General features: G+C 36.9%; 1 protein-coding gene across 9 annotated transcripts in view; it reads left to right on the forward strand.

The window, feature by feature from the left end:
• dpf3 (D4, zinc and double PHD fingers, family 3) overlaps window positions 1-20,165 on the forward strand; it is a 163,359-nt gene that overhangs the window by 127,170 nt on the left and 16,024 nt on the right. For 3 of the 9 annotated variants that reach the window (XM_012967894.3, XM_012967896.3, XM_031906863.1), the window contains exons 6-9: window positions 2,021-2,087; window positions 3,113-3,154; window positions 4,033-4,179; window positions 14,357-14,485. In XM_012967894.3, the coding sequence (XP_012823348.1) occupies window positions 2,021-2,087; window positions 3,113-3,154; window positions 4,033-4,179; window positions 14,357-14,485 (385 nt within the window). 9 annotated transcript variants of the gene reach the window in all.

Genomic DNA, 20,165 nt, shown 5'->3' on the forward strand with positions numbered 1-20,165 from the left:
ACAGAGACCCTAGAAAACCATATATTTTCCAAAAGTACACATTGTGACAAAACAAAAATTGGTAAATACAACTTTCTACTGCAAACTACCAAACTACAAAGCTATGCTAAACAGAACGGGTTTTATGACATTTCTGAAAATCGTCACAAAGCTTGCATTTTACCTCATTATGTACCCCCACAATTTGTAACGTATCAACATAAAACTTTCTAAATATGAACGCCAGTGGCCTACTGAACAGTTTGATGCCCTATATGCATATGTGTATTATGTGGCATAAGACCCCCTAACAGTACCGAGACCCTAGAAAACCATACATTTTCCGAAAGTACACATTCTGACAAAACAAAAATGGGCAAATACAACTTTATACTGCAAACTACCAAACTACAAAGCTATGCTAAACAGAACGGTTTTTATGGCATTTCTGAAAATTGTCACAAAGCTTGCATTTTACCCCATTATGTACCCCCACATTTTGTAACGTACCAACATAAAACACTCAAAATATGAACGCCAGGGGTCTACTGAACAGTTTGATGCCCTATATGAATAGATTTACAAAACTATGTGGGGTACAGAGGATGCCAAATTGAAATACAGCAGACAAAATGTCCATGTGCAAAGACAAGTAACAAAGAACAATGTAAAAAGCAATAAAATTGATAAATAATAACCGAAATTGCCTAATAATATCTACGGTCAGAATAACAGTTTCAGTATTTTGGCTTGGGCAAATAAGTTTTACAGACAAAGTCAAGCGAACAACAACTATACATAACTGAAAATGCAGTAAAATGGCTAAAAATGCAATAAAATACCCAAAAATGCACCAAAATCACAGAAAATGTAGTAGAAACACCAAAATAATACACAAAAGGTATTGCGCAGTGCAGTTAGCGAATACACTATTCGCAATGGCAATAAAACATTTTTTTCAGGCAAGAATAAAAACGATGCAATAAAAAAATTACAAAATTCCATAAGTGTGTAAGTGTGTGTTTACATTAGGTAAAATGTTTTTTGTGTGCATGTGTGTAAGTGTGAGTGCTATATATATATATATATATCAAAAAGAGAAGAAGCCGGCACTCACGTCATAATAGGGTCACAGATGCCTGGGTGCAGTATGCAAAATGGTAAGTACAAAAGATAAAGGATGCCGCACTCACAGGTCTTAGTGAAAAATAAAGAAAAATTTATTATGTCAAAATAACGTTTCGGCTGACTCCACAGCCTTTCTCAAAGTGAACAAGCAATACATCAAACCCACTCATAAACCCAAATTGGCACCAAAATCCAACTGCTGACGTCATAGAGTGTGTAACTAGTGATTCCCCACCCACTGTGTAAACAGCAAAACATGAAAATCTACAAAGAATATAATAATCAAAAAGAAAAATGAATTATATATACACAGATAAAGATATAGTAGAAGGAGTACATAAAAAGAAAACAAAAGCGACACCTGCTATAGCTGAACTGCAACTCCCTCTCTCTTATCATATATAGGAGTAAAGCGTTTTATATATGCGCCAAGCAAGAAGCACAGTTAGAGCCAACATTAGGAGATATTTATAAGTCCCAACCGGGACAGGATGGGCATGAGTAGGATCCTGTCCCGGTTGGGACTTATAAATATCTCCTAATGTTGGCTCTAACTGTGCTTCTTTGTGAAATTCCTTCTTTGTGAAAGCAGCCATTATCTCTCAGGAAGGCTGATCACAAGCTTCTTTTTATTTTTCACAGGGACACATTTTTTTATTTAGAATCCCATAACAATACGCCAGAAGGGGACATAACATTGCAGTTCTAGGGGCTTAGTTTTCTTTTCATAAACCGATACCATGAATCCACACTAGCATAGGTATTCCTTTGAACTAACCACAATATGCTGGAATATTTGAGGGTTTATTGGCCTTTTAATATTGAAATTTACTACTGCAAAAAATGACTAAACTATATTATTTATAAACCTTCCCAAGATGCCTCATGTGATAAGTGATATTTTCAATTGCAGGCTCGTGGCGGCAGAAGGAGGAATGATACCTCACTTGATGAACACGATAAACCCTATGTGTGTGACAGTAAGTAGATTCTTCTGGTTGATTCCATTTTGTGCCATATGCTCAGTGTGGTTGAACTTGATGGCAGCCAGCACTGTGTTTTGTGCTTTTATGTTGAGCAAGCTATGCTGCTTCTTTCCAGCTGCATGCTATTGCTAGCCTTTCATCTTGTTTCCAACACTGTGTTTATTTTTATAAGAATAAAAAGAGGAAAAAAAATATTGTGCAGGTGGTTTAGATGGGGTTTGGCTTCCTTTTTGGCCTTGACTGTCCTGTTTAATTTTGGCACATTTACGTACCTCGGCTTTTCCATTTGGCTGTAGTTTGCAATTTATTTTATTCTGTTATTTTAGCTTTCATTCTTCTATTGTTATGTAAATACATTCTCTTCTTTCTCTCACTTCTTTTACTTTGTAGTTCTAATTTCTAGCAGATTGCAAATGTCCATCTCGTGTTCTTTACACTGTAGCTCCCCTCCATATTTGGTTATTCAATATATATAATATACTGTATATATATGCTTTTTAACAAGCCTACTTTTTTAAGAGGCATTGACAATTTACTCCTTAATCACAATATAGATATACTTTGATATTGTTATGCATCTGTTTCCTGGCACACCACAAAAATGTAGAGTTCTTATTGATCCTTCATGCAGAAAACATATAACTTCCGGATCAATCTGTTTATGTCCCAGAAGATAAAACCTTTTGTATTCTTATAAAAATTTCCAAAAAAAAAAATGAACAGGACCCAGTGCATCGTAACTCAGATGAAATATAGTTTTTTGCCTTGTTCACTACATAAGTAGGGAAATCCAGCCCATGGCTTTCTCAGTGGTAGCTCTTGCACTGCTGCTCCAAATGGCAAGTCTTAGCATTCTTGGCTAAAATTTGCATCCTCTGTGCAAGTGTAGAGCCACTGGCTGGTGTATTTTTGGGCGAGAATGACCACTTCTTTTGCAGTCCTTTGTTCCCCTCCACGCCAAGGCACTCCCTGTTCTTTAGAAAGGTTCACTTTTCATTTTCTTTCTCTCTCTGTTGCAGATAGTTACAAACAAAAGCATAACTCAAAAACAGCCGACAAAGGTACTTCAATGTTATTGCTGCTCTCGTCCTCCTTCAGCCCCAGCTCACATTGTACACGTGCGTGGCAGGGTATAGCCATTTCTTTGATATTGGCAGTCTCCCTATTTAGGGTTGATTGATTGCTAATTGCAAGCCTGGAAGAGATTTCATAAATGTTGGCAAGGTGCATGCACTACTTGTGGTTTAACTTGCTGAGGTAATGTACTGTTCTGTCTCCTGTCTTTCAAAGGGGCTCTCAATTTATTATACAATTGCGGTCTTACTGTGTCAAACTGGTGTTTAGGAATCCATATTGTTACTGACAGTGACCAAGCTTCATTGTTTTCAACATTCTCTGTCACCGGACAAGAAAAGACCCCTGAGATCTAAACACTGACCATTCATATACAGAATACTTGTTTCTAAGAGGTTTTTTCAACATTTTAATTTTTTAGAGGGACTATTAGAAACCTATATACACTAACTATATTTTCTTGTTATAAATATTAATGTATTCATTTGCATTCATAGTAGCGTAAACCTAACCGAAACAAGTAACAACATGGAAGAGAAGCCTTTTTAAACTGGTGCTTACTATAAAACAGATTTACACAATTAATACTGACTATTCATTTGAAAAGAACACTTTTGCATGTCAAGTTAGCCAGACAATAGCCACAATCCACAACTTTCATTTTGTCAAAAAGCCTGTTTGTTAGGATACAGTGCATCGGCAAAATATTTCTCCATTTTGATTATCTACTAACTTGTGAGAGAATTTAGATGTATTTAAGCATAAATGTAATCTGATTACATTACAGGATCCAGTAATATATAAAGGAATTATATTTGCGTATGGCTATTATATTATTGATATGTGTTGTGATGTCTCTTTTCAGTTTGTGGGAAACGTTACAAGAACAGGCCTGGCCTCAGCTACCACTATGCCCACACTCATCTAGCTGATGAAGAAGGGACAGATTGCAGAGACCAAGATACACGTTCCCCAAGTTCTCCCTCTGCTATTAGAAATGAAAACCAGAAACGTAAGTTTTTATTGGAGACCCCAAAAACGGAAAAAAGAAAACTTTCTTGTTCTTTCTTTTCTAGATATTTTACCAATTTAGTTTTGTGACTAAATGTCTGGTTATAATGCTTTATTAAGGGTTTGTAGAGCGATGCGAGTAGCAACTGGTTGTGTGCACCATTCTGGGTCACGTTTTGCTGCATGATTTATATACTATATCCAATATTACTAGAAGGTTATGGACCTCAGACTTCATTGCAGACATTTACCATTGGCGCCATGACCTTATGGCTCCAGGGGAGTACTCCTCTCTCTGTTCCTTTTCCTTAGGACACTAATACATAAGCCAGACCCTGAGATATCTATATTCAAGCACACTAGTGTAATGAATAGGGAGAAGGGAGAAGGAGGGAGAAGAGCAAGCTGGGCCACTAGCAATGCCTCACTAGTAAACAAAGGAATTTATTCACCAGGTTTCTAGTAAAAAGGGAAGTCACTCCATTTATTTTGTTGGAAGTCCGGGCAAGGACAATGTTTTGGCATGGTGTATCAACCTACTTTCACCATACTTATTGAAGATAAGGTTATACACTACTACAGAGCAAAGTATTTGTTTGCTCCTCCACCAGGATAACTGGGGCAATACTTTTTTTTAACTACCTGGTAAATGAAATTGCATAGTTAATATCCGTATAGAATTTGGCTCCTATTACACTTACCAATACTTTCATTTCTTAATAATAGCAATAATTAACTTTAATTTGTTGATGCTGCTTGCCCTAGAGTGACCAGATTGTATCCATATAACCATAAGCTGTCTGCCCTCACCAGTGGTTATAGTGATGAGGAATCTCCAAATGGCTGTCTTTCTAATATAATACCTTCTTTTTCCATGGTTTTGGGATTCTGTGTGTGAGTGTGTGTGTGTGTGTGTGTGTGGCCACTGCATCTGAAGAAGTGCTAAGCTGTGACCAACTAACTGCTGCATATCTGAAATACCCAGCAATTGTGTCTAATAGTTCATAGAAAAAGGGCACTCAAAAGTTCTGTTAATACCGTTGTTTACTGCCTTCAGGTCAAAATTAAGACTCCATTTAAAACTAATGAGATGGAGAATTATTTGTTAGTTTCATTTAACTATAGAGAAAGCAAAACCTGATGTTCCAGCCGGGCCCAGGAGTGAAGTGGGACCAGTGAGAGCCAAATTAACCAGCAATTGCAATAAATTGTGGTAGATTATTTACAAATTATAAGTATTTTAGGGCCCAAAATTACATTTGCTGTAGGACACAGTGACATCTAGATACACCAACTGCATGTTTTTTGATAAAGCCAATCTTTTAACAGTGCTCTCAACAAAACAAATTCTAAGTCAGCTCATGAACTCCTAAAAATACTGGTGCACGCTCCGCTGTGGCCACAATCCACTGGACAAAGTAATTCAGCCAAGGACAGCATCTCACCAGAAATTAAAAAGCCTTTATTATTCAGATCAAAAGACACAGTGATGTTTCAATCCATTTCCTGGTTCTTTTTCAAGCTCTCTTTCTCATAATTAGCATATACAGATATGAAAGTGGGATAACATGGGGCTTTTGATATAAATAAGGATTTTAGAAGAGTTTTTTGAAATATACACATTATAGGCAGAAAACGCAGACACACACATCTTTCGACTACAACAGATATCTAGATGGTACTATTCATTGCTTTAATGCATGTTTTCTCTGATTAAACAGTTCCAAAAGGCCATAATCCTTGAATTAGTTTATGACTAAGTCAATTAATATAACTGTGGGTGACTAAGATATTTACACAACCTTACTAATTATCTGCTATATTTATCTCCCTCTGTAGCTATATTATTCATTTCCTGGAGTCTTTAGCTAGGGGCAGAAGTAAGAAGTTGCGAGCTTGAAGTAATCAATAAGTAGAATCTACCCAAGGGTTTGTTTACTGGAGATTTTTGGCTGCGCCTGCAAATCTCCGTTATCTCCGTAATCTGGCGTTATTTTTATTTATAGTTTTATATATATATATATATATATATATATATATATATATATATTGCAAGATGTATATAAGACACACTGATAAACAAGAGGCTTTTCCTTGCAATTTTTACGTTTTTTTTTGGCAAATGTAATTAAGTCTGATACTAGATTAATGGTGGATTGATTAATTGAAAATCAACTTGTTTTGTCAGTGTATTTGAAATAGAACACCCAATATGTGACTACTTAAGAACTACCCCAAATGGAAATTTCCTGTCTCTCAATACAACTGAGGTGGGAAAATTGATAAATGCTAAACTAATTACCCCATTATGTTTGGTCACAGTCCGCTGCTACATTGATGAAAAGGTGGGGTTTCTAAAGTGTGGGGTTTGTTGTAATAGGAATAAAAGTACTTTGAATTTATTACCATATGTAGAACAATATGGACAGACCTAGTTGTGGAAGGTCAAGGAAAAAGGGTTAAGTCTCCACCCTAGTAGAGAACGTTTCATTCCTTTCTCATGTGTATCAAAGAGCTTAAAGAGATACTGACACCTCAAATAAAACTGTTTTTAATTTCTAAATCATAACAATGTTTTGCATGAACTTTATAATGCTATAAAAATACTTCTTGATGCTTTTACATTCCCTATCTGATTCCCCATGTTCCCCTATGAGGGGGCTGCCATATTTGTGCAGCAGGAGGCCGTTAGCATTAGAAGCTATAACTGACAAGTTGGAAAGGGACAGTCAGGTTTAGGAACTTCAAGTAACAATTACTTAGAAAAGCAGCCCTATCAGGGAAAAATTATCAACATGACCTATAGGGAACTTAAATGTACATTAAAATTTCAAAAAGTATTTCTATCACGTCAATATCACTTTAAGCTTTCAGTGCTCAGTAGCAGCAACAAACATAACACCTCCTGTAATTTTGTTTATGCTATTGTGGCAGGGATACAGCATTGTATTTCAAAGGCTAATTCATTCTTGATATACTTTTACTTTTGTATCATGTACCTTTCCTAGCTGAAAGGCTTTCTTTTGTTCAGCTTGTTTGGTAACAGACATAGGCAAGCTGGGTTATGAACAATATGACTGATAACTGACTGGTTTGTTGAAAAGTGGGCTAGTTACTTTCTCCTTGAACAGTGAGCACTAAGGTACAGGTATGGGATCCCTTATCCTGAAACCCATTATCCAGAAAGTTCCGAAATACGGAAAGACCGTCTCCCACAGACTCCAGTATAAGCAAATAATTCTTTAAAAGTGATTTCCTTTTTCTCTGTAATAATAAAACAGTACCTTGTACTTGATCCCAACTAAGATATAATTAATCCTTATTGGAGGTAAAACAATCCTATTGGGGTTATTCAATATTTAGATGATTTTTAGCAGACTTAAGTTATGGAGATCCAAATTACAGAAAGATCCCTTATCCAGAAAAACCCTGGTCCCGAGCATTCTGGATAACAGGTCCCATACCTGTATATGTTTGGTATTATTTTTCCAAGTTCAGCAATTTTTAGGGTCTCATTTTCCTGTACTAGGTATGGGTTAGGCATGGGTTAGGCACCCCAGGGCAGACAAAAGGACACTGAAGGTACATAAGTATGGCAACTAGCTGCTCATATGTATAGACTTGTTGATGTTTCAAATATTTGAAGGGGTCATACAGATTCTTTTAAAATCACCCTCAACATGTAGGACAAGATACATAATTTATTCCTGTCAGGATGCAGAACCTTACAACAAAAAAATCAATAATAACTCACATACAAATAATATTTGATGAATATTAGCTCATAACAGCATAAAGGCTTGCAATAGTTTGTGCATAGGCATTTTTCTGGCCAGTGTTAGAAAGAAGGGAGACACTGCCAATGTAGGAAATGTTGATATCCTAGATGTATACTAGGAATATATTCTAATTGTTAAAAGACACACAGGCTTTGGAAAAAAGAGGATCCAGGAAAAACAAAATAAGTCAATTGCAGACATCATTAGTGAGCTCAGATACTTACATGTTATTTGCCTTCATTTTTCCCAAAATTGATCATTGAAGGATCATATGCGCTGCGGAATATGTTGGCGCTTTATAAATAAATGTTAATAATAATAATAATAATAATATGTAAATATGCCTCCCTGCCCTATTTATGTACTGATCCCGTTCTCTAATTATTTCTTGCCTACATTTTTAGTGAATAGGCCTCTAGCTCAGCTTTGGCTTCAGGCCTTGCACTTGTCACAAATATATTCTTGCATAAGTTTAATTTTCAAATGGTTTTCAATCACTGTAGCTACTTTTTATTCCATGCATTGTATAGTCTTGTGCTATCTGAATTTTAGCAGCAGATTTAGAATGGATGCCTGGAACGGTTTACACGACAGACAAAATAATGACAGGTGGCAGAAACCGCGGGTGCTGGTTGCCATGACAGCATGCCAGACTAGTAGAAGCTGGGGGCCTATCATTCCAAGTTGAAAATCAGCATGATTCCTCCAAGGCACAAATTGGACACGACTCAGTCCATAGGACGCCTTGCTGGAAATGCATATTACAATGAGACATCACTTAGGGCTTATTTTTGTCACGCTACAAAAATCTGCATTCCAAAAACCTGCTCTGAACTCTAATGGCACAAGTACATCCAGTGAGCAACACCAGTTGGGGCTTCTCAGCTTGAGCGCAGCATTCGGCACTAAATGTTTGTCAGACGTTTTCAAGAAAAATTTCAAGTTTTTAAAGAGGTGTAATTACTGGTTCCGAAAATAACCGCCTGCAGCATTCACCTATTGGTACATGTCCTTTTATTCTGAGTTTATGGCGAATAAAGAAACGCACAAAGCTTTTCACTGCTGGCACAGATAATTTAGCGGATCCCTTTGCACCAAGAGAAAATGGGCTTTGCTTGTGAGACACCCAGGTCTTGACATGTTAAAAGTCGCATTAAGCAGTACAGGAAAACACATCTAATATTACAAAAAGCAATTATATTTAAGACATACCTCATATAAAAATAAGCAGAGATTAAAATAACGAAGGTTACAATTTCACTATGCCTTTCCATTGTTTCCGGAGCATGAGACAAAATCAATTCTAAGGGATTCAATCATTTTGAAAGCCCATGCTGGCTGCTAATTATCCTTATCAAAGCAATTAGTATGGACCATCTTGTTTAACATGCAACAAATTAAAAAAAATAATATCTATGCATTACTTTATCCATATGACTTTGTTCTACAATTGTGCCTAAAAATCCCACATTCTGAGTGTTTTTATAGCATATACAGATGAAGTTCTGTTGGCCATCAGTTTAGATTGATCACAACAACCTGTAAATAGTGCCCTTGGTCATATAACTTCAAAATGCCATATCATTTTGTAATGGGCTTTAGAAACTGGGGGTATAATTGCAATCCTCACAGCTAGTATGCCATATGTAGTATTGTGCTACTCCTCTGTTTAGCACAGTATAGTTCAGAGCAAGCCTTTGACTTATGCTTGGGGTGTGGGAGCTGTGCCCACAGAGCAGCTTTAGCTACGGGATGGCAATACCACCTACAACCTGGGAGAAGTAGGTCTCCTCTAACAAAAAGGGTTCCCCTGTAGAAAAAAGACCATCCTAGAGAAGCTTCTTAAACTATCAGTCTAGTGCAGCGGTTCTCAATCTGGGGGACGAACGACCCATTCACAGGGGTTGCCCAAGACCATCGGAAAAAACATATTTCCGAAGGTCTTAGGAATAATTTATGGTTGGGGGTCACAACAACATTTGGAACTGTATTAAAGGGTCGCGGCATTAGGAAGGTTGAGAACCTTCAGGAAGGTAGAGCAACCAGCCTCCAATACATCTTATGAACATTAAAGGCATCACTGCATTTGTGTTATGACTCCTGTAGGATGGAAACTTTTTTTTCTAGACACAGAAAGTAGATGCAAACCTACAGTTTAAAACTTGAAGGACTCGTTACTAGGGACACTAAGAACTACTGTTATTTTTACAGAGGGATCAATCTCCTCTGTTTTCTAATTGCAACAGTAGCAGCTGGATGATATAGTGGCACTAATGGAAAATTGAAAACAAAATTGCTTTGTGCCACTTGTCAGTACAACTAATCATAGATCTCAAGGCCATGTCTGAGTTCCCCAGCTACCCACACATGGTACTGTCTGGATGTCGATCCATTGTTCTACAGAAACACATAGCACTAAGAGCCAATATTTACATTTACTATTTCTCTAAAATGTCTACACCAGTTGGGTGACTAGTAATAGCCCACTTTTCACAGTAAAAAGGTGAGAACCCAACATACAAGGGCTTGTTTAATATGAAAAATAATGCAATGGATGGATTGTTAATACAAAAATATTTCATGTTTTAAGTCTAGGTGTGTTAGAGAAATGTATTATTCAACAATTGTAGCTTAGTATTAGTGACCCACTAAACCAGTTGCAATTACAAGACCTAGTAACAAGAGGCATCATCCAATTTATGCTTAGACTAAGCAGTTTATAGCATACATAGAAAACTGAATGGCATCAGTGTCAATTTTTTTGTGTTTCTGAATATACTCTCCACCCATGTAGGTGTGGGTAACCAATGAAATGCAACGTACGGATATAGTGTTCTACATACTGAGTGTACAACTTTGATATTGGATTTGTTTTGGGCACAGCCGAGGCAGAGATTTGCTTGGTTTCTAAGTTAGAGAGCACAGAGGGAGATATTGTGCTATCCTTCAGCAAGTGAATGCTACAAGTTTTAATTAAAAGACAACTACATTTCTTGAGGGTGACTTTTTTTTGCATGATTTTTGGTAGGAGGTTCCTGAACATCTAAGCTCCACTTACTAAAGAGCACATTTAAGTCAGGTTGGTATGTAGCAACACATCTTACACACTCCCTAATGAGCTGTACATTTTCTGTCTTACGTTAATATTTCAGTTGCTTTAATTATAACTTTAAACTGCTTGTTTATGAGCTGAGCTAGGTGGGACTAATGATATGTCACTGAAAGCTTATTAGTTCAGTATTCATGCTGAGATTTCTATATAGCAGTATTTTGATTTGCTGCATTCTCACATTGTTTCCTTAAAATTAACTTTTGTATTATGCAGACCACAAGGTATCCTAAAGCAAAATGGTTCTTTTTAACTTTCCCCTCTCTGTAACCTATAATATTAAATATTCTCAGTGTTAATGAGAATTATAATGTTAATTATAATTTTTCACCTACTTTGCCCATGTCTGGATGGTAGAATCAATGCAACCTTAGTAGTAACTAGCTTCCCAATAACAGCTTATAAGTAAGGTGCAAAACAAAAAGAAAATTAAAAAACAAAAAATATAGCGGGCATTTATAACTAGTAATACTGGCACAGTACTCACTAATACTACATATTATCAATTATACAGCAACAACATGCATATTTGACCTGTACTGTATGCTAGAGAGAATACATTCTCATCTATAACAGTAAATTTGTCTAAATCACAAATGATTCCAAGTAGCTGGCTTTGTTCTAATTCTCTGAAATAGTTTTATAATATATCTGCTATAACTGTATAGGTATGTATCAAGCTCCATTTACCAGGGCAGCTTTAGGGTACCATTGGGCCCAGGGCAAAGATCTCATGGTGGGCCCCCACTGCCTAAGAGAATTTGTGATAGCCTGAATCGTGGGAACTGGTAATAAGGCAGGGGAAGAAGACAAGGCCTGTGCTTACTGATGCCCAGGTATGTAGCCCTGGACCAAATGTTATTAAAAAGATCCCTTAAGAACATACAATCCAACAGAAAGATACAAATGAAGAAAATAAATGTTTATTAAAATGTGTCTGCCATCTCCGAGAGATTGTTCTGTTAAACATCGTACCAGAATATTCCAATGGTGGTCCATCGGTCCTGCTGGGCCCTGTGCAAATGCCCCTTTTCCCCATTTATTAAAATGGCCCTGCCCTTTCCCCACCCATATATCAGTCTGGTCCTGAACAGAATATAAGATTTTGCACATTTTAATAGTAGAATTCGGATTGCGTAGGCAAACCTATCTACCCAACCAAAAGCTCATTCACAGAGCTTTAACTGGAGCATCAGGTGAAATGAGAGCAGAGTTTACTTACCCTCACAACCAGATTCAATACCCAAAGAACAAAAAATAGTTGAAAGGATAATGAAGACCAACCGAATAGTTGCTTATCTGCATTTATAACATCGTTAAGTATAAGATAATGGTAATGTCTATGGATCTGTAACATGATGCTGCACTACTGCCCCCATTATTTAAAAAGGCTGCAGGAGACAGTAGATGCTTGGAATTGATGAGTGGCTGCGCGGTGCAGATACATGATTTATATTGTTGTCTATGTCATAGATGTGAAACCTTCACCTGTTAAAGCTGCTTCTAAAATACAGCTTCTGCATTTATCTTCATGCCAGCCGATACCCATAGATGGATGAATATGAAAAGCCACAGCTGCAGATCAGTTATCTAAATTTCTAACTAGGTCGTGGAACGGCCTTGGTGACCCATTTGTAAACTATAACTCCCAGAATGCCTGTAAAACAGTGGATGTTGTTAAATGCTGGGAATTATATTTCAGCAACACATCCATGATCTCTGGAAAGTAGGAATATTGGTAATATTTCTTCATTGGTCACATTTCTTCAGTTCAACAAATGGATCAGTTTTGGTTGTAGCTCTAGAGAGTAAGAGAATACACTCAAGACATTGATCTTACATGCAGCATTTCTCTTCTATTTCTGAAGTGGCAATAGGTAAATATTTCTGAAGTGGCAATAGGTAAATATTTTCCAACTGTGCTCTCTACAATAGAAAAGCCAAATTTCTGGTTCAATAACCGATACCAGGAGATGCTTTTTGCCGCCCCCGGTAACTACTGGGGTGCTGCTGAGTTTCGCCTCATGGCAGCAGTGCCCCTCTTAGCGCCCATTCATTTATGATTTCATCTGCAAAGTGTAACAGTGCCCTGTGTCCAAAGCTTTCCTTGGCTTTAGTTAGGAACAACTTGTGAGCTAAGCATCAACTAATGACGAGAGTGTTCTTGGTTTATTCAATAAGCAGCTCTATAAAAAATTCATATTTCATCAGTAAAAGGTCCCCTTAAAAGAAAGGATCACAAATTGTTCACATTTCGCCTGTGCCAGATTTTGAAAACATGGGGCTAAAAAATTGTTCATTTGGCCCAGATATAATGAGTCTGCATTTATACTGTGTGTATCTACTGTTACACATTATGCACTCAATTATTTAACATCCCCATAGGCATGTAGTGGTTATGGCTAAATAATATATGCCCCTATATTAGTTCCCTGTAGAGAGTATAGGACTGAACTTACTTTCCAGTGTTTCTCTGAAGTAATGGTAGAACTAATGTGCCAGGTGACTACCAGTGAAAGGACAAAAGTTGGATTCTCTGAATAAGGCAGTGGTCCCAGTACAGGCAAAGTTAGGGAAGCACTAGCTTCCAAAGTGTAAATGTTCTAGGGCAGTTTTCCTCAGGTGAGCTGAATTAAGTCTGGATTGGTTTGCAACTAGTTATGCACCTCATTTAGTTACTGCCTCAGTCATGTACCTAATTTAATTATTATTTCTTTTGTACAGTGATATTTACTGTACAAAAGTGATTAGGCATCCCCAAGTGACTTAAATCGCCTACCTTTTACCCCAGGCTGGTGCCCCTGTTCGGAGAGAACAGCACCAGCCCGGGGTACCTGTAGCGAGCGCTTCCTCCTTCCTGTATCGCTCGCACGCGCATGCGCAGTAGAGTGAAAAAGCCGAACATTTTGGCACCCCCAAGTGACTTAGCCTTTCCTTGTCCTTTAAAGAACTATGGAATTAGCACCACTGTGAATAGTGGACACAAGCTGCCTGTATAGGGGGTGGCTCATTTTTTGCTGTGGGGTTTTGCATGTAGCTCATATTCTGACAGATTAATCCATAAGGAGCATCTGGTGATGAAAATTGTGTTTACATTCTCTTTAAAAAAAAACAACCACTAAACATTCAAGAAGTGAATAGAAGCAAAAGCTTGTAGTGCCTGTAGGTAGATAAGCTTTTTGCAATAATTACATTAACTATTTTTAAAATGTAAATGTTTTGCCTTGTAATTATTTTGGATATAGGACAGAAGATATTGCAAAGTATAACATTTTCTTATTCTTCTTTAGCTCGCAAAGGAACAGATGGTGCTATACTTTCCAATAACTACTGTGATTTCTGTCTCGGAGACTCAAGCATTAACAAAAAAAGCGGACAACCAGAGGAGCTTGTGTCCTGTGCAGACTGTGGGCGCTCTGGTAGGTCATTCCTCTTTCTGCTCCTTAAAAGAACCGCAGTTCTCTTGTTGCTTGACTTTGTGCTTGGTTTTACATCCTATGGATAACATTGCATGATATGGGTGAGATTGCTTTCTGTTAACTGCACTGAAACTTTAGTTCAGCTCATACCATATTTCAGGCTGTACTGGATATCATTACAAGCAAGGAGCGCTATTCTATGACATAACATTAATGGTCTAACTATTTGCAAGAGGCAGATGTAGGTTTTGCTCTACACAAACTTTCCTTGTCAAGAAGCAAATGTGCTATTGCCAAGTTATATACTGCCCACCACCTTCTAGAGAAGATCTTTGGGCAAGTACAGTAGTACTAAGAAAATACAATAGTTCTGAGACTAATATGAGACCTATTTTCAGTATTTGAACAGTATTTGCATGCATGCACAGTACATATTCACATTTTCTCTCATCCTGAATAAGAACTTAATTTCAATTTGCCACTTTAATAAATGCATGGATATTGCCATAAGAAGGTAAGTACACTGCTTTTCGCAGTGCTTGCAGTGAAGACCTTAGAAAACCTGAATCATATTATTTGTGTTCCATGGACTACTGCATTTCATTTTACAAAGATTTGGTTTCCGGTGAAGAATGCCTATGTACTTATCAGTGCAGTTCTGAGCATGATCATAGTTGTAATTGTGACCTCTCTCATATACAGGTAAACTTTTAAAGTTGCATTCCCTCTTGTCAAAACCTTCACAGATGATGAATGTCTTGGTATTATCTGTAACATTCGTGTATATATCTTTTTAATAGCTGCAGTCAGTATTTATCACTGATTTCATTTTTACGTAAAATCACCATGCTTACTTCTTTGTTGTAAGTCATCAAGTTTCCACATTTATTTAAATTTCATTTAGAAATTGTCAGGTCTTGTGATAACTGTTAGGCCCTATTATTCAGTCTTGTTTTTAATTAATTACTATGTAAGTCATTCGGTTTCATGCTTGCAAGTGACTCTTACAAGTGTCCCTCAGGTTATTAAAGGAACAGTAACACTAAAAAATGAAAGAGCGTTAAAGTAATAAATATATAATGCACTGTTGCCCTGCACTGGTAAAACTGGTGTGTTTGCTACAGTAACACTACTATAATTTATATAATAAGCTGCTGTGTAGCCCCGGGGGCAGCCATTCAAGCTGGAAAAAATGAGAAAAGGCACAGGTTACATAGCAGATAACAGATAAGCTCTGTGGAATACAATAGTGTTTTATCTGTTATCTGCTATGTGCCTGTGCCTTTTCTCCTTTGAATGGCTGCTTCCATGGCTACATAGCAGCTTATTTATATAAATTATAGTAGACTTTCTGAAGTAAACACACAACTTTTACCAGTGCAGGGCAGCAGCACATTTTTTTAGTTACTTTTATACAATTTCATTTTTTTGTGTTACTGTTCCTTTAAGGTTAGTTTAAAAGAAGTCAATGGTTAATTCAGTTTATAATTTACTTAGTAGTGAGCAAGTTAACCAAAAAGTTAAGCCCCAGATGTGGGTTTGGGCAGGGGCTAGGTGATGCTTCAAGCAGGCCCCCTATGCTTTAGTGATGAAATAGTGTTGACTATATAATGGCTGATCCCACCCATATATGATCAGAGGGGAGGCAGGTCAGGTGCAGGCCATAATGAGAAGAGCACTTTGTGTTAAAAATCTAGCGAGCACTAAATACTAACAGAATTTATTCATATGTAGTAAAAGGCCATCTGAACTTGAGAAGGGGGTTCAAAAATACATCTGTAAAAAATATGCAGCTTGTAGCACATTTTGAATATTCTTTATAATGTACCCTATATCCCTATATACCCTGATAACTATAAAATGTATTACTTGTATCAAATATCTGTTTTTTAAACAAAATTGGCAATAACTGGGCAATATTTGGGAGCGAATGCAAATTTAAAAGATCATGACAACATCCTATTGAAAGTTATTAATAATAAAAATAACATAAAAGGGTATTTCACTCTTCAGATCTTTATAAAAATACCTTGAAGGATATTAGTACATAATAGGCAAAAGCAAGTGATAAGCGTCTTTGTCACCATCAGTAACAGGACAGGTTATAGTTTGTTTGAATGAATTCCTCATGAGTTTAACAATATTTGCTTTCCAGTTTGCTTATTCCTTCAGCTGAATTTGGGTCCGTTTGGCTCATTATTCATGGAGGTTGAAGCTTTTTGTTTGTATATTTTCTATGCACTCAGAAAAGCAATATTGCATTGGTACACAGTACTATGTTATGACGTCTGCATTTAGTAAACAAGTTGATAAAAAGGACATGAATTGCGTGGTTTGTTCCAAAATGTACTGAATTTGCCATGTCCCTCAAATGTATTGGAAAAATAAAAAGCAAGCAAAAAGTAATAACCCCTTTGCTGCCACCATTTATGTATGAAAAACAAAATGTTATTATAGAATTTGAATGCTTGCAAGCTTATATTTTTGTGTGTTTGGTTTGGTTCTGTCCTGGTGGTGTGGTTGTGCTAGTTTGTTGCATTGATAACTGAATGTCTGTTGCTTATCCCTTGTGCTGATATATTCATCATACATGTCAGCTCATTTGGGAAGAGAAAGCAGGAAGGAGGAGATGCACAACGCAGAGGACTTGTTCGGTTCCACGTCAGAAAGCGACACGTCAACATTTCATGGCTTTGACGAGGATGACTGGGAGGAGCCTTCCTCCCTCAGAGTGAATCTCTCCCCAACTACAGCGGCCCGGGGAGACTGCTAAAAGACATTTTTCTGGATTACTTCTTTCTTTTTTTAATTAGAATTGTTCACTTTATTTTTTTGTCTACATTTGATTTTTCCCCTGCATTTCCAAAGCACAACTTTATCCAAACTGGACAGGACTTAGATTTTTTTTTATTAGATTGTTAAAGAAGGAACTGTGGATATTCATTTTTTTTTTTAACGTATTATTTTTTTTTTTATTAACAGGCAGAATTCTTGTTTCCAGTATTGAACAGCCTACCTAGGGCTGGGTTTAAGGCCACTTTAAATTTGTCTAAATGCCACCAATGGTGGTGTTCACGTGTCAAACAGTAGGCAGGAAAACACTGGAAGTCTACTTATACTTTGGCTACAATTCAGATTACCTCAGTGATAAGACTTTTGTAAGTGATAGCTTCTGCATAAAGACTGTGTACATACAGTGTGGAATAAGCTTTGTAGTTCATCCCCCTTCTGAGTCTGATTCAAAACAGGAGCATGTTCCTTTATAATTCTTTCACAAGACATTTTGCTTGCGGCCTGAAGATCCATTGCTAGAGTCAAACTCGGGGGATTAAAAAAAAAAAAAAAAAAAAAACATTAAATACCTCAGTTTTAAATACCCTTCTACAGTTGTCTATGGTATTTGTTTTTATGTGGCTCAAAAGACTTTTTCCATTGTCTAAAAAACAACTTTTTTGATTGTTTAAAACAATCAACTAGAAGATACCAAAGCAGAACCCAATAATGGTCCAAAGGGCAATGGACATGAGACCAAACTATCTTCAGTCCTGCTAAACTTCAAGCGAAAGCCATCGGCAGCAGAACTGTAACAGGTAGGAACCAACATGTTTCATTGTCATCATATCTGGTAACTAACCGTATTGGCCATGGTCATTCATTTTTGTATGGCAACTATTTTCAAATGAATCCTTCCTAATTTCCTGAATTAATTTCAAAAGCCTGCAGGGAATCTGTCTGAATTGCCTATTAAAAAGACTGAGAACAATTGAATATTCTAAAATTTAACTCTTATTTCCTGATCTTTTTTTCTTTTCTGCTAGGCTGGGATTGCAAAGGGAAATGTTTCTTTACAGTTACTTTTTGGTCAAGAGTTTGAGAAAGGATTTTAATGTTATACAAGTTGAGGCACTGTGTATTTCACTATATATAGATAGGAATAACTCATTTTTATATGTTCAGGTCTTTTTTGTAAATCGTTTTTGCTCATGTTTAAGACAGTAAGAGTGCACCTAAGAAAGTTTTGTTTCCAAAAAATGTTCTCTTTTAAAATTGCAAAGTGTGAATTTATAATTATTTTTATGCTTCCAATTTTCTTAATCTTCTATAATGGTAATCGTTCTGCAATTAAAGCAAAACACCCCACTCCAGAGTATTCTCCCAAAGCCTCTGCAGTGCTACAATACCCTTAATAAAGGGCATCACTCACTTATTGCAGACTTGGTTGGCATCGCTGGGATGTGACCAGCCTAAAACATCCAGACATAACACCAGCAGAAACAACCCACAAAACTTACCCTTAGCCTTTAAGGGAAATTATCAAAATCTCTTACAATAATTCTTATTTACACACTGGCTCATGAGGAACATGTTGTTCACCACCCCTTTGGGTCTTCAAAGTAGTTGCCCATTTTTAAACCTTTGGCTTGGAGGTAAATTTTGGAGACAGTTTTACTCCAAGCAGATCAGCAGTCCATATGGGGCTACCAAATAGCCAATCACAGCCCTTGTTTGGCATTTTCAAGGTACTTTGTTTATGCTTGTGTGGCTCACACATCCGAGTGTGGCTCATGAGTAAAAAAGGTTGGGGATTCCTGCTCTAAAGTATAGTGGCCTTTAAACTTCTTAATGTGATGCAGGTCAGTAAATTGCTTTTAAAATATAGAGCAAAACTGCATTAATATTCAAGTATATACGCAATATCAGCTTTTGGCAGGAGAAATCACTGCACTTGTGGAGCAGATGTTCTTATTATCTACCGTTATGCATGTGGTGCAGCGCCTAATTCCCTAAAATAGAAGTACGCATTACTTTTTTCTTTTGTCCTGTGTCTTCAAAATCCTGCAAAGCTCTGGGCACATTTCAGAAAATTTTGAGTTATAAAAACCATATGATTCTAATGCATAGCAAAGTATTATTTTATCTGTGAATCTTACTCTGGGAATACAACATAAAATTGTGAGTCGCTGGGGACTCACTGGATAATGTGTTACTATGTAATACTGTTAATGTAATACTTGCAGCAATACATTCTTTAAAATGGTAACATTTTGGTGAGAAACCATTTTGTTTTTCAAATCATCCAAACATTCTCTTTTTGTTTTAAAATAATGCAATACTGGAATATACTATGCAATAATCTCAAATCCAGGTAATTTAAAAAAAAATAAATAAAAAAATCATTATTTTACACATTCCAAACAAACACCAAACAGTGTCAATTTATAAAAACTGCTAGTGGAACTTACTATCACTAAAAGGAATTAGATTCCAGAACAATCTTTCCCGGTCTGGGTGTATCAATTCAATGGGCTTACTTAAACTGCATAGGACTATGCACAGAGGGTATAGCCCCTTTAAAATACTTTTTGGTACATGCTCCTAGTAAATGGTAGATAGCAACAAGTACTGCCCATTGATATGACATGCATTTAAATATATATGAACAATAGCCATTACTAGAAATGCATGGTGTTTGCTGAGGCACTCTACTGCGCATGCGTGCGCGAGCGAAGCAGGAAGGAGGAAGCGCTGCAGCAAAAAGGTAGGCGATTTAAGTCACTTGGGGGTGCCTAACATTTTGGCACCCCCAAGTAACTTAGCCTTTCCTTGTCCTTTAAGGGTTGATGAACACAAATAAAACCCAAAGTGATAAATGTAAATGCATATTGCTATTTCAGTTGTA

The sequence above is a fragment of the Xenopus tropicalis genome, chromosome 8, assembly GCF_000004195.4.
Source record: "Xenopus tropicalis strain Nigerian chromosome 8, UCB_Xtro_10.0, whole genome shotgun sequence".
Classification (NCBI taxonomy): domain Eukaryota; kingdom Metazoa; phylum Chordata; class Amphibia; order Anura; family Pipidae; genus Xenopus; species Xenopus tropicalis.